This window comes from Aptenodytes forsteri, unplaced genomic scaffold (assembly GCF_000699145.1).
Source record: "Aptenodytes forsteri isolate BGI_AS27 unplaced genomic scaffold, ASM69914v1 Scaffold282, whole genome shotgun sequence".
Taxonomy (NCBI): domain Eukaryota; kingdom Metazoa; phylum Chordata; class Aves; order Sphenisciformes; family Spheniscidae; genus Aptenodytes; species Aptenodytes forsteri.
Window position 1 is genome coordinate 4,676,101 of NW_008794089.1, and position 13,576 is coordinate 4,689,676.

A 13,576-nucleotide genomic window follows, 5' to 3' on the forward strand; every position below is an offset into this window, starting at 1 on the left:
ATGCCAGGAGGATGTGCACAGGCAGTCCCAGCAGCCTGCAGGTCGGTACAGTTTTCCTGCTGCACAGAGCTTGGAGGAAAGAAGAGTGTGGAAAGCTTGGTCTTGGAAGTTCTGCATGTGCTTTAGGAATGCGTGAACTTGCTTTAAACTGACTACTTCGGTGCCAGCATTGTTTTTTGGCAAGAGTAAACTCATAAAAACTTTTTTAATTACTGTATTTTTCAAGATAATCTTCATGTAAAGAATTGGTTGTTGGAACCAACATTTAGAGGCCTAGATAAAAGTTGTAACCTATATAGGGTGCAAACTTAAACTACTATTTTTTGAATTTGCTACGGAGACCATTGAGGTTTCCCTTACTTGTTAAAGGAGAATTTTCAGTAAGGAAAAGGCAAGAAAATTTAATGGTTGGAAAATTATAGAAAACTGCTGAGCTTGTCTACATAAGTAACTTGCTATTTTGTTATAAGAGTTGTAGGTTTATCAGTGGAAGAACGACTACAGATTGACTATTGATGGTTCTACAACAATGCAGTTCAGACCTGTTAACCGACATGTCTAAATGACTTGGTAATAAAGTTGTCTTGAGCTGATGTGCCCTGCTGTGGTGCTGTAACTTGTAGCCTTTAACGTAACTACAGAGGTGGAACATTGTCAGATTTAAACACTCGTCACATTATCCAGCATGAGTAGTTATATGAGGTTTAATCAGGGAATGGTTGCAGTACAGCTGCTGGGAAAAGCACTGTTTTAGGAAATAATGCATGTCCCAGTGGGTAATTTTCTGACAATTTTCTTTTTACCCACAGAACCTGTGATGCCACAGCAGTGAATTGCATCGTGTTGCTACCTCACCTCTTCTTATAAATGGTACAGATCAAAATCAAATACATTTTTCTAAATAAACCAAACATTTATTACATTCCACTTAATTTAATGTAACGTTTTTCAAATCCCTCTTTGTCTGTGTACCTTGAAAAAATGAATGAAGGCTACTGTGAAAATAGGAAAATACTAATTCCATTTTGCATTTTAGGAAACTGGTATAGAGTCATACCCAAGTTTTTGCCAGAGTTGGGATCTTTTGTACTTTATCCTCAAGATTGACCTACCTTCTTTGCCACCTGTATCCTGGACTTGTAAAAAGAAGCATGACCAGCAGGTCAAGGGAGGTGATTCTCACCCTCTATTCTGCTCTTGTGAGACCCCACCTGGAGTACCGCATCCAGCCCTGGGGTCCCCAGCACAAGACAGACCTGTTAGAGCGGATCCAGAGGAGGGCATGCAAATGATCAGAGGGATGGAACACCTCTGCTGTGAAGAAAGGCTGAGGGAGTTGGGGTTGTTCAGTCTTCAGAAGAGAAGGCTTCAGGGAGACTGTATTGCTGCCTTTCAATACTTAAAGGGGGCTTATAAGAAAGATGCCTGTAGTGACAGGACAAGGTGGCAAGGGGCAATTGTTTGAAACTGAAAAAGGGTAGATTTAGATTGGTTATAAGGAAGAAATTCTTTACAATGAGGGTGGTAAGACACTGGACCAGGTTTCCCAGAGAAGTTGTTGATGCCCCGTATTCCAAGTGTTCAAGGTCAGGTTGGATGGGGTTCTGAGCAACTTGATCTAGTGAAAGATGTTCCTGCCCGTGGCGGAGGGTTGGACTAGATGATCTTTAAAGGTCCCTTCCAGCCCAAACAGTTCCATGGTTCTGTGATTCTTGAATTGATTCTTGAATAAACAGTGTAACTTTGATGTGGTGTTCTTCTAAAAACTCAGGAAGAATTGATGTCATCTCCTTTCTTTCCCCTTTTGATTATTCTAGTTTTGGATTCAGAAGGTTTCACTGCTGTAGCTTGGTCTAGCAGATATGAAGCATTGCTTGACAACAGTAGTAAGAATAAAGGGTCGAATACATTTTCTCTGAGGACTTTGTAGTTATGTACTAGATTCGAATATCAGTTCAATACCATTGACTTCTGTTTTTCTTTAGATTAGAAGTACCTAAAGGTGATATAAAATCCTCCTTGTCTTTGGGTTTCATTAGATTTGCTCTAGTTAACGTTGCTGTATGTCTCAAACTTGGTGTTACTGTGAAGCAGAAATGGAAACTTTTTATTCACGCATAGGATGGTGAGGATCCGTGATGACTGAAAGTTTTTGCAGTGTGGGCAGCTTCTCACTCTGCTCTGGTAATGTACTGATCTTTTGAAGACACGGACATGCTTCTCATCTCCCATTTTCATGGAGATACTGGTGGTTTTGCTACTGGGACCCAGATGTATCCAATTCATTAATATACAAGGTAGACAAAAGTTAATTTTTTAAATTTAAAGCAGGGAGCTACAAGGGTTTGGGTTATTAGGAATGCAATTTCAGCCATAGCTGAACTCAGAAACTTCTTGTTTGTATTTTTAATTTGCGTCTGATGTAACTTGGCTTTTTGTTGCTCTCTGTGTTTAAAATTGGACAATATCTTAATGTGGATTAGAGTTCAGAAGTAATGCTGCTGCTGTGACCTTAGTTCACCCTGTTCTGCTCTGTAATTTAAACTTAATTTCATATGTAAATTTGCAAGCTCCTCTAGTCTCGGAGCAGTGGAGACTGTCATCTGGAAGTTTTATCTAAAGTTGGGAGGACAGAATTGAGGGGAAAAAAGAGGGTTATAGGAAATAGTTCTTGTTTTGTTAGCTGCTGGTCTTTCCATCTTCCTTTTCATGGTGGTATTGTCATGGGCAAACGTTCTGCTTGCTTCTGGGTAGCCAAAGGAGAAACTTTTCACTGTACAATTGAAAATGTTTTTTAAAAATTTCTGCATTTTCTTAAGAAAACAGACTGTTCTCTTACTGTGCTTTTTTCAGAGATAACTTCGGAAAAGTTTTGTTATCTCTGAAAGCGTGCCTTTGCTAGAGTGCCATCACTGATAGGAGTAGTGTAAAATCAAAATGTATATGCTTAAGTAAATTAATTAAATGGATTTTGTTAGGTTCTAATGCAAGCTTAGCTTTAAAACAATGGTGCAAGCTAAATCAACAAGAAGCAGGATTTAAGTGTGGCTGTTAGGGATGTGCATCAATTTTAACTTTTACAAAATTAAGTTGAACTGTTTCACTTCATTAGAGGTCAAAACTGATTAAAAATTTGCTGAAAATTATACTGAATTTATGTGGAACTAATGTGAGGTATAAATTCTTTGCTATGGGTTAGGGCTATTACAGTTCAGATTTCATAGTTGAACCAGAAAAATCATGTATTAATACCTTACTAGACTTTAATGAGAAAGTTCTCATTCTTTTTCTTGCTGGCTGTAGGAGTAAGTGCGCCTTGTCAGTATTTAGGCATCTGGAATGAAATATGTAGGAGCTGTACTGTTCATTGCTAAGTGTTTGCATCACTATACCATTGTAGGAATCTACTTTGCTAGCAAATATATCTGTGCACTTAATGTAGACCTGATTTAAAAACAAACAAACAAACAAAAAAAAAACAACAACAAAAAACCCCAAAACCCCAAATGATATAGGGGGCAGCTTTCGCAGGGTAGTGATTTTGTCACATGCAGGAAATGAATGCAAGTAACTGCATCAGTCCTTGATTTGTAGACTGTTTTTACTATATGATAGTTGCAATCCTTGTCGCTTCTGAATGAAACGTTAGCATGAAGGTGAATACAGGAGGAAGCTCTTCAGTATTTAAGCCATGCTATTGTGGTATATTTGAACATCTGAAAATGTCAGACTGTTTGCAAGATGAATTGCTGTGACCATAATCTTTATTTATCAATTGAAGTGGCAAACTGCATTGCCTTGACCAGTTGAGCTCTTGTAAGAGTAACAAGATGGAAGATGTTGCAAAATTAGCAAGCTGTTGGGAAGAGATTCCAACCGGAGTTGTTTTATGCTCGTTAACGTTAGTACTTCTTAAAGTTACTGTTAAGAATCACCACCTTCCAAGAGCATGGGAAAACTTTGTATGGAAACATTATTACAGGTAAAAATTCCTGTTTGTGTCAAGAGGTCAGTATGAAAGTATATGTTGTGGTGCACTAAGTGCTGTTACAATGGAGGGGGATTTGTGTCCGGGTTCTGGCAGAGATCATGCTGTGTCTGAATTGGAATGTAAGACCATACCAGAGTTTTCTTGGTGGAGATCAGTAGGATCACGGTGTTTTAGCTTATTAAGTTGGTTTTAGTTAAAGTTTTGATGGCTGGTAAGAGCTTTTAGGAAAGCAGTTATGTGTAAGAATTGTCCTCGCAGGATCATTAGGGTCTCTAAACTCGCCCAAGATATTTCAGAGTTTCCAGAGTCTTCTATGTTTGTTCTTGCTAAATTGCATTTGATATGACTCCCCACTGCCACTTTTTTTTTTCTTTCTAAGAAAAACAAGGTGTATTATTCTATCTAGCATCGTGTTTTCATGGCTTGTCCTCCCTCATTTTCCTTTTCTGCATCTTCCTGGCTAACTCAAGAAATCCATCTTAATGCGCGTTGTCCTTCAAGGCTTATGTGTATTTGGGTGTTGTTGTTGGGGTTTTTGTTGGTTTTTTTTTTTTTAATGCAGGTTGCATCTATATATAATTAAGCCAGAGAGAGAGTGGGAATACTCAAGGCCCTTTGTCCTGTGTAAACCTTTCTTCCTCTTCTTCAGTGCGCTCATATCTTGACTTGATTCTCTCTGCACACAGTGTTGCTTTTTTTCCTAGTCTGCAGTCTTCCTCTTTCCAAGATGTAAGGGCCGAGCATAATCAGTGTTTTAAGAAACTATGAAGCTTATCACTGCGGGCTTAGTTAAAAAACACTGTAGGGTCTGCATCCTGTTTGTAGCACAGGAAAACCTGAGAACTCAGGTTAGAAAGGACATGTTCAGTCAAGGAGTAGTCTAAAAACTGTACACAAGGATTACTTGAACAGTAAAAAAGTGAACTCTTTCAAAGATGGCCAAACAAAACCTGAAGAGTTTTACCCGTATAGTAGTGTTAAGGATATAGTCCCTTACATTATTTGCAAAGTTGATATTAATGCAGTAAGACTACCATGAAACTTTTCTTGTTGGCAGGATTGTTAATATTGACCAAAGTTTACTTCAGCTGCAAGTGCAGAAGGGAGAGTTTGCTAGTATAGATGTATCAGCAAACCTTGTCTAGTCTAGACCTAACCTCTGTTTAATAGGCAGCACGTATATGTTTTCTTTTTGTTTTGTATAAGCTATTGCATTACTGTAGTGAGATCTGTCAAAAGTTGCAGGAACTGTTTGCTCAAGGAAGACAAGGGTAAAGCTGAAATCAAGAAGTAAAGGAAGAATGTTAAAGCGCTAATAAAAAAATAGGCGAAGAGAAGTGAAAAAGCGGCACACTCAAACTTGTTTGGTGCTCTTCTGAGGAATAGTCATTTATGTTTTGGAAAAACCATTGTAGTCAGGCATCCAAATTAAAACCATGTCAGTTAAAAAGGCTTTTAGTGAACATGATCATGCATAATTTAAGTAAATAAGAAAGGCATAAAAACTGCAATTCCAAGTTACTTCCATATATTCTGTTGAAATTTGAAAATAAAGGTGAATTTAGGTGTCTTTCTAGCTGTGAGCAACACATGAAAGCTTTTGTTTTATTTTTTCAGCTGGCAACTGTATCACTGGCACATGAAGTAATGTAAGCGTGTATTCCTTATAGGGCTTTAGATACCATTGATCAGAGCTGTAGTGCACAGAGGAGAGGGCGTGGGAAGAACACTGAAGCCCGGAATGAAGACATTGTCAGGGAGGTAAAGCAGCAACTGCTCAAACTTTACACCAAATTTACACAACTTGATATTAAACTACTGGCAAATTGAGCGTACTTGCTTCTACTCTAAACTACTTTTTTTTTTTTTTTTTTTTAAATGCTGCACAGAATGCTTTTACCACCCAAAGACAACTTTTGGAAGGGAGGAGTGTACGCGTGCATACATCTGCCTTTTTCTCATAATGAGATGAACTGAATTTAACTCTCTTGAAAATAAAATGAGCTAAAGCTTTTCACACTACATATAACTCAATATTTTGTAATAATACAGAGGAACTGAACGTTGTAATTTGCATAATTTGTCTCTTAAATATCTTTGCTATTGAAAAGGGAGAAAAGATTCTAATATTTCTCTTCTAGTATTGATATGATTTCTGGAATAACCATTTTTTACGATAGCTGTGGTTTCATTTTGCTGGGGCACAGTGGAAATGTCTGCTATAGACAGATTCTCCAGATTTTGATTAATTACACATTTGTAGCATGTAAAGTGCTAAGGACATTACGCTTGCTCCTAGTCTTGCTTTAAGGATCGGGTCACTTTACATGCATAAACTGTCTGCCTAGTTTATAGTCTGTATATTTAGTGACCTAAAATACTTCTGGACAGAAATGTCAATGCTATAAAATGTTGCATGCAGGACCATGGCTCAACTAAGCTATGTTACATTATAGTTTTGAGCTCATGATGGTAACGTCAACTGAAGTCAAGTAAACACAAAATAATTAATTTGCAGGTATATGAATATAAAAAGTGTCTTTGAAATCTTAAATTGTGAGTGCAAGTGATTATAGGGACAAAATAGAACTATTTCTCTTGTCTCTTTCCACTCCATCAAACATAAATGTGTGCTAGAATGGAGGTTGTGTCCTTTATGCTTCAAGAGACATTTTTTAACCTGGAAAAAAAATTCTGAGAAATAGCTTATAAATTGTAAAGGCAAAGAAATAAAAGGTGAAAGCAAAGAGAATTTTGAAGTGTCTCCCCACCCCGCCCCAGTGCTTATATCTGATTAATCATGTAGATTGTACCTTACAGGCTAACTAGCGGTGGAGGGAGGTATATTGTTCTCAGCTCTGTACTTTGCATTTACATGCCTTTTCAAAAGGTGTGTGTTTGCATGACTTCAAGAGGAATCTTAAGCCTGGTTTGTAGGATGGATCATTTGCAGTGTCCTATCTGTGAAACTGTCTATGTTTGGTAAGAGAGGATATATGAATAATAAATTGACGACTTTGGTTATGAGAGGGGTTTGGTTTATTTTTTGGTATGCCTTGTATCAAGCCTAACACTGAAAACAATAGATGTGCCTTTGGATGCTTATTGTAAGGCAAAAACTTGCCAAGTATTTTGATATGATAATACTTTAGGGTCACTTCAACTGTAGCAATTTTGAAATTTATGTGAGCTAGAGTATAAACCAGCATCCAATATCTGAAATTGTTTTTAAAATAGTATGAGAACAAGCAAACAGCTTGTGTTAGAACAAGGGTAGTGTTTAATGTGCTTCTGTTTTAGTTTTTTGAAAATACTTTTTGTGTGCTTGTGTCGTACGGCATTGGTTCAGTACATATTGCGTATCTTGGGTAAATAACCTTAATAGTTGCCTTGACTCAGTGTGGAGGTAGCAGAGACTTTGAGGGAGTAAAACTGGTTGGGAACCTTTCTGAGTGTTGCTGTTTGCTGAATACAAGAGCATCTGTTGAATTTCTGGATCAGACTTGCTGAAATACAGCAACAGGAGAGCAGGATAAAGTAAGTTAGAAGAGTGAAGCTGGAAAACTGGGGAGGAAGGAGTTTGGCAAGAGGAATTTAATTTTTCATTTTTAAGTGTGTGGCTGTATTAAACTTACTCCTTTTTCTTGTCTTTTGAAGCCAAAGATTAAATGTTTATTATGCTTTATCCTTTCAGCACAGAGGGCTGATATTTTGCTTGTAGTGGCCATTTAAGTGAACATGGTCACTGTACCAATTTTTACAAAAGTTGTCAAACTGCAGCCAGCGTCCAAATGAACTTGTACTGTATTTTTGTTACTGGGAAACTTGCATTCAGTTTTAGAAAATGAATTTGAGGCAGTGTACAGAGGTGAAATTCTGACTTTTAATACACACTTGTAAACTTTGGAAACCTCGTAACACTAAAGGTCTTTGAACTTATTTTTGATGGCATTCATTCTACCATAGCTTATTAGTGAAACTTGCTTCTCTTCCCTAATGTGTTTGGTTTTAGTATGATTAAATCTGGTCACCTTAGCTCAGGCTATTAGGCATGACAAGAATGTTCTCCTCATGTTTGAAATTAGACAAGGCATAAAATATGTGAACATGATGTAAGTCTAGGTCCTGTGCCTCTCTACTATGTCTTTAAAAAAATGCTATCTGGGCTCTTGGGTCAGCTGGAAAACCTTGCTCTGGACGTGTAAGTTCTTACTGGGCCAAGAAGCTGACAACCTCAAATTCTATCTAATTATTGAAGAAAGCTATCTTGAAATCTGTAGTTTAGAAATAAGCGGTTGTGGGAGAACAACAGGTGATGCATAGGCCTTGGAGCTGTGAAGCTGAAAGTTATGTTGCATTAGGACATAAAAATGAGGTAGTTGCTCCAGCAGATGGCTTGAGATGCTGTAAATCTGGTGGGTTTTATTACGTTTTTTTAGATAAAAGTAGGGTGGTTAACTTTCAGATTTTCTTATAGGCCTCATTTGGCATACTCATAATTTTCCTCAGATGGGATATCTAAAAGAAATACCGTTTATTATTAGACAACCAGGAAAAACAAACCACTGTTTTCCAATGCAATGTGTTTCCTTGCATATGAGGTGTGTCATGTTGTGTGTCCCCCAGTAATGAAAAGGAGGGAATAGCATTTCCCTCTGTCCTTCAAGGCTGTTGTTCTAAAGTTTTGGCAGAAATATTGCTTCCTTTTGACAATTGGCATGGGCAGAAATGACAGTCTTGTTTGACAGTGTTTTAATTGCAGTGCTTGAATGCAGGGTTGAAAGATAGGATGGCTTTGAACACTGTCACACTGCTGTATCAAATTGTGTATATATCAGCTGGAAACTGCAGGGGTAATTTTTTTTTCACGTAAATATAGCTGGTCCTGAACATACAATGAAGTCTGGGTTCTCTGGTCCAGAGCTACAGAGCGGATGTTGCAACTCGGGCAGGTGGTCCTGCCCATGAAGCGGGTCACCAGAAAGTTTGATCTGTTTGGGAGAGAAACCACGGTGACGGTCAGTTCAAGACTGACTTGTGCATAGTCTTGCCAACAGCACTTTGGAAGGTGAGAGGTGTCACTGATGTAAAGGTTATGACTTAATGATGAGGTTTTAATTCACCTGTAGCAATTCATGGTTCTCGGGAGGGCACCTTGCTGTTGGCAGTTATGCACAGGCCAGGCACTGAGAAATGATGGACTAGTCTAAACTCTCTTTTCTCCCTCTTTATAAGTTTAGCAATCGGGACATTGGATAAAGAGATGCAGTGTAACTACTGTGGACCAGATTTGACCTTCCAGAATTGTTTGCCTAGGAGAGGTTTTCTGTGCGTGAATCACAAAAATAATTTTGAAAACTACACTTACACTGTTCACATGAAATAGAACTTCATATTTTCACTGGGTGTTTGTGTATAACAACAACTGTACTGAGTAACAAAGCCTTGTTTTACCCCTTCTCTCTTCATACATGTAACACCATAACTTAGTTTAACCACTAAGTACAAATGGTTGCTTTCATAAATATGCTTTTGTAGTTCAAGTATTCTTATGTAGTGAAACTTTACTCCTGTTAAGGTAATATATTAATAATTACCTTTCTATTTTTCTGCACATGAATAAATCTGCAAAAAAATTAGTAGTAGTTTATAGCATTATTCATCTATTGCTTTATTTCCCAACCATGTTAACTAGTAACTAACTGGAAGAAGTAAATTATTTGAGTCTAGGAAGTTAGTGACATGATGCTATCATTCTGTATTCATGCCTTTAATTGCAAAATTCGAATGGGAAGCCAGCCAAGGGATAGTGAGGTAATGTTGTCAAATGCAGTGGAATTTATTGCTTATAAAGAAAAGATATTTCTACATAGTGGACTGCATGAGAAAATAAAAATCAAAATTAAGTTCTTTCTCATGGCATTGTTTTTCATGGCTACATCCTGACTTAAATACAGAAGGTTACTTTACAGGGAGGGGAGGGAAAATTAGTACAGTGTGAATGAGGAACACCTTGAGTTTAAAAGATCGTGGGAAAAGGTAGTGTTTGTAGGTGCACCAGGGTACATAAAAACTAGGAGATGCTTAGAGAAGAAAGTTAAATATTTCCATCGTCTTAGAGGGGGAAACTCCACATCCGCTGGACAGCTGGTGAACGCAGGCTTGCAATGGAAGGGTGGCTGCCTCTTACTGGCACCTGAAGAGACATCTCAGTAAGAGCCCCGACTGTTGTTCCTCTGCAGACTGCCTGGGAAGGGACCTTGGCCCAGCTGTGAACTATTGTAACAGTTATTATGCTTTCTGCTAGCTAGCAAGGGGTTGGTCTTTTGTTATGAACTTTTATACAGCAGTGAAATATTTTGTATTAGTTACGCCAAAATATTTTTACTAAAATGCACTCTAATTCTAGGCTGCTTGCTTTCTGCAGATCAGTAAGAGAGTAATGGTCAGTTACTTTTTATGCATACTGCAGTCATAGTAGAGTTATAGATTTGTAACCGTGTCTTCTCTTGCTTGTGTGGAGAGTTCAAATAGTACCCAATTTAAGGAACCAAAAAGTTTCTTCTCCTGGACTGTAGACGTCGAATTAATTTTCTTGGTTTGTATTGCAATGCTGACTTAGGATCATAGTCCAAGATCAGAGGTGTGTAACGTGCACAGTGTTTCCCGCAGTAGAGGCAAATGGCCACTCATGGACCTTTGTTCTTTCTGGCTTTCATTGCTGAGTCGTGAAAGTCGTCATTATTAGTACTGCAGCAGGTTCGATTTCCAGAAATTAAAGAAGTTAAATACAAATAAGGTATGATCTGTATTACACTTCAGCATGATGATGCATTATTCCCATGTGTCTTTAATAACCAGTTTGCTGTAATTATAGAAACAGAATGGCAACATTAAATTTTAAGTGTATGTTTTATAAGATATATATTGATTGAATAATTGTTTCTCCACCTAATTTTCTAAGTAGTTGTTGCTCATGTAAAAAGAAAAATTAGCTACAGAAGCAGTTTATGTTTGATTGAAATGAGACAGTACTTGTTGCTCACATTGACATAATTAAAATACTTCTCGGTGTTTTTTACTTAAAGCTTGAGATGTAAATGCTTATGGGTGATGGATAGCAAAGGACTATGAGGAGTGGTAATTTCTGTGTTACTGCAGTAAGACAGAGTCATTGACTAAAAAAACTGAAGAAATGTCTCTATCTTAGGTCTTTTTAGGGTCAAGGACAAAAGGCAGTAGAGAAGTCCTACAAATAATTGAGCGGGGGTCAGGGAGGGTATAACAATATTTAATCTTTAAAACAGTGTGAAACCTGGAGTGGAACTTGCAATAGCCTAGAAGTGGCTGTGACAAGCATCTATGACATACTGTAGATCCTGAAGGAATATCTTTATTTTCCGCTGCTCAAATAATAGGATTTATCAGGTCTTGGCCTATACTGTCCTTGAAATTATGGAAGGGTTCATATGAGCCTTGGCCAGCAGGCTCCGTTACAGGACAGGTTTATCATAAAGCTGTGTTCTTGTCTATAGAAGCATGGCAAAAAGTCCTCATGTGTTTCACTGTGTTCTGAGTATTTCAGTGAATGGTCTCTAGGTTACAGAATCACAGAATGGTTTGGGCTGGAAGGGTCCTCTAAAAGTCATCTAGTCCAACCCCCCTGCCGTGGGCAGGGACATCTTGCACTAGGTCAGGTTGCTAAAAGCCCTGTCCAACCTGACCTTGAACACGTCCAGGGATGGGGCATCCACAGCTTCTCTGGGCAACCTGTTCCAGTGTCTCACCACTCATTGTAAAAAACTTCTTCTTATATCCAGTCTAAATCTGCCCTCTTTCAATTTAAAACCATTGACCCTTTCAATTTAAACCCCATTGTCACTATAGTCCCTGGTAAAAAGTCTTTCTCCATCTTTCTTATAAGCCCCCTTTTTATATTGGAAGGCTGCAGTAAGAGTAAGTTGTTCCTGAGTTATTACAACTCTGTTATTTGTGGGTTAAGTTTTTAAATTGTGTTACTTCCTTTGTAATTTTTGGGTGTCTTCTTAATTTTATTGCTACGATGGATGAGACGTTAAAATTGCAAAATATTTTTAAGGACTTGTGTAAAAATGGATCTTCTCTGCTCGATATTCTCACTAGTCCTTTGCAGGTGACTGTTCTCCTACTCTGTCATTTCACGAGGCTGATGAATTGATAACCGTCTTTTCACCACCTCCCAAACTTTGTACGCTTAAGCACTCATGGGAGTAGTGCATTTTCTTATTTTCTTATTCTTTCATTCACAACTCATGCAGTCTTTGTTCTGTGCACTCCATTAGTTGTTCTTTCTTCCCACCATTATTGGCTGCATATTCTCTTGCTGGTAAGATGACATTGAAGGAAGTGGTGTTCATTTACTTAGCAAAGAAATCAATGTAAGCATACGTTTACCAGATAGAAAAATTCTCTGCTCGCAAAATACCTTGGACTTTCAGGTTACCTGTAATAGAATCTCAAGTCTGGAAGTTACATAAAAAATAAAATAATAAATAAAAAATAGTTATTTTTAGCATCTTCTGGTTAACCTTGGATATCCATCAGGATTCTTGTTAAACAATGAGTTACCACAGAACCCTGAGTTGTTTGGAAATACTGGAGTTTTACTGTTGTATAGGGAGGAAACACTTCTTAGTAGGATAGTGTCTGCTGCTTGGAAAGATTTTTACTGTTACGTTTTCTTATTAGCATTAGGGTTTTGTTGTCAGCAGCACTGACTGAAGTACCTACAGGCTTTGGACAGATCTGGACACCTAACAGTCACATTTTGTAGTGGATTGTTGAATTGCAAAATTACTTGGTTCTGGTATTTCAGATCTCATCATGGATTTCTCATCTGTGTAAAAGAAAATGTTTCAATGAAATCATTAATTTTGTATCTCTCTCTCTAGTGTGAATGAATTTGGACTGTCATATAACGTGTATATTTTATTTTCCTTTTGCAGATTATCTTCCCAGGAAGCATCACTCTTTGTATGTAAAGAATATCTCACTGAGTTGCTGCAACTGAGTTTAGAATGTTACTTGACTTGTGATTCTGATGGAGGAATAACCGGATCTCAGGCTGCTGCACTGGAAGACTTTACAGGAAATACAAAATGTCATCTAATAGGAGTCAGAACCCGCATGGACTTAAACAGATCGGTCTTGACCAGATATGGGATGACCTAAGAGCTGGAATTCAACAGGTTTACACGAGACAAAGTATGGCAAAATCCAGATACATGGAACTCTACACGTATCCTAATGCCTCAACCAGTTAGTACTTTCACTATTAGTAGATTAGAGATAGCTTTTTACTTTTCTAAACTCAAAATTGCTTCACAACTACTTGACTTAGTGGCTTTTAAGAATATATTTTTATTTTGAAGATTAGCCTTTTCTATTTAATCTTACTGGCAAATAAGCAGGAACAGTCTGTTGTCTGGAAAACTGTCTTCATAATTATGGTTACTTCTGAATTTCAGGCTTGATTACTATTATCTTTGACAGAGCAGATGTTTAAAGTGATTTTATTAACAGAACTAATTTTGAGTCCACAATAAC

The 13,576-nt window shown here is 37.7% G+C and overlaps 1 protein-coding gene across 1 annotated transcript in view; it reads left to right on the forward strand.

The window, feature by feature from the left end:
- The first annotated feature begins 809 nt into the window (after positions 1-809).
- CUL1 (cullin 1) overlaps positions 810-13,576 on the forward strand; it is a 51,240-nt gene continuing 38,473 nt past the window's right edge. The window contains exons 1-2 of the mRNA XM_009274942.2: positions 810-870; positions 12,976-13,268. Coding sequence (XP_009273217.1) covers positions 13,129-13,268 — 140 coding nt within the window. The 5' untranslated portion in view covers positions 810-870; positions 12,976-13,128. The remainder of the gene's footprint in view (positions 871-12,975; positions 13,269-13,576) is intronic.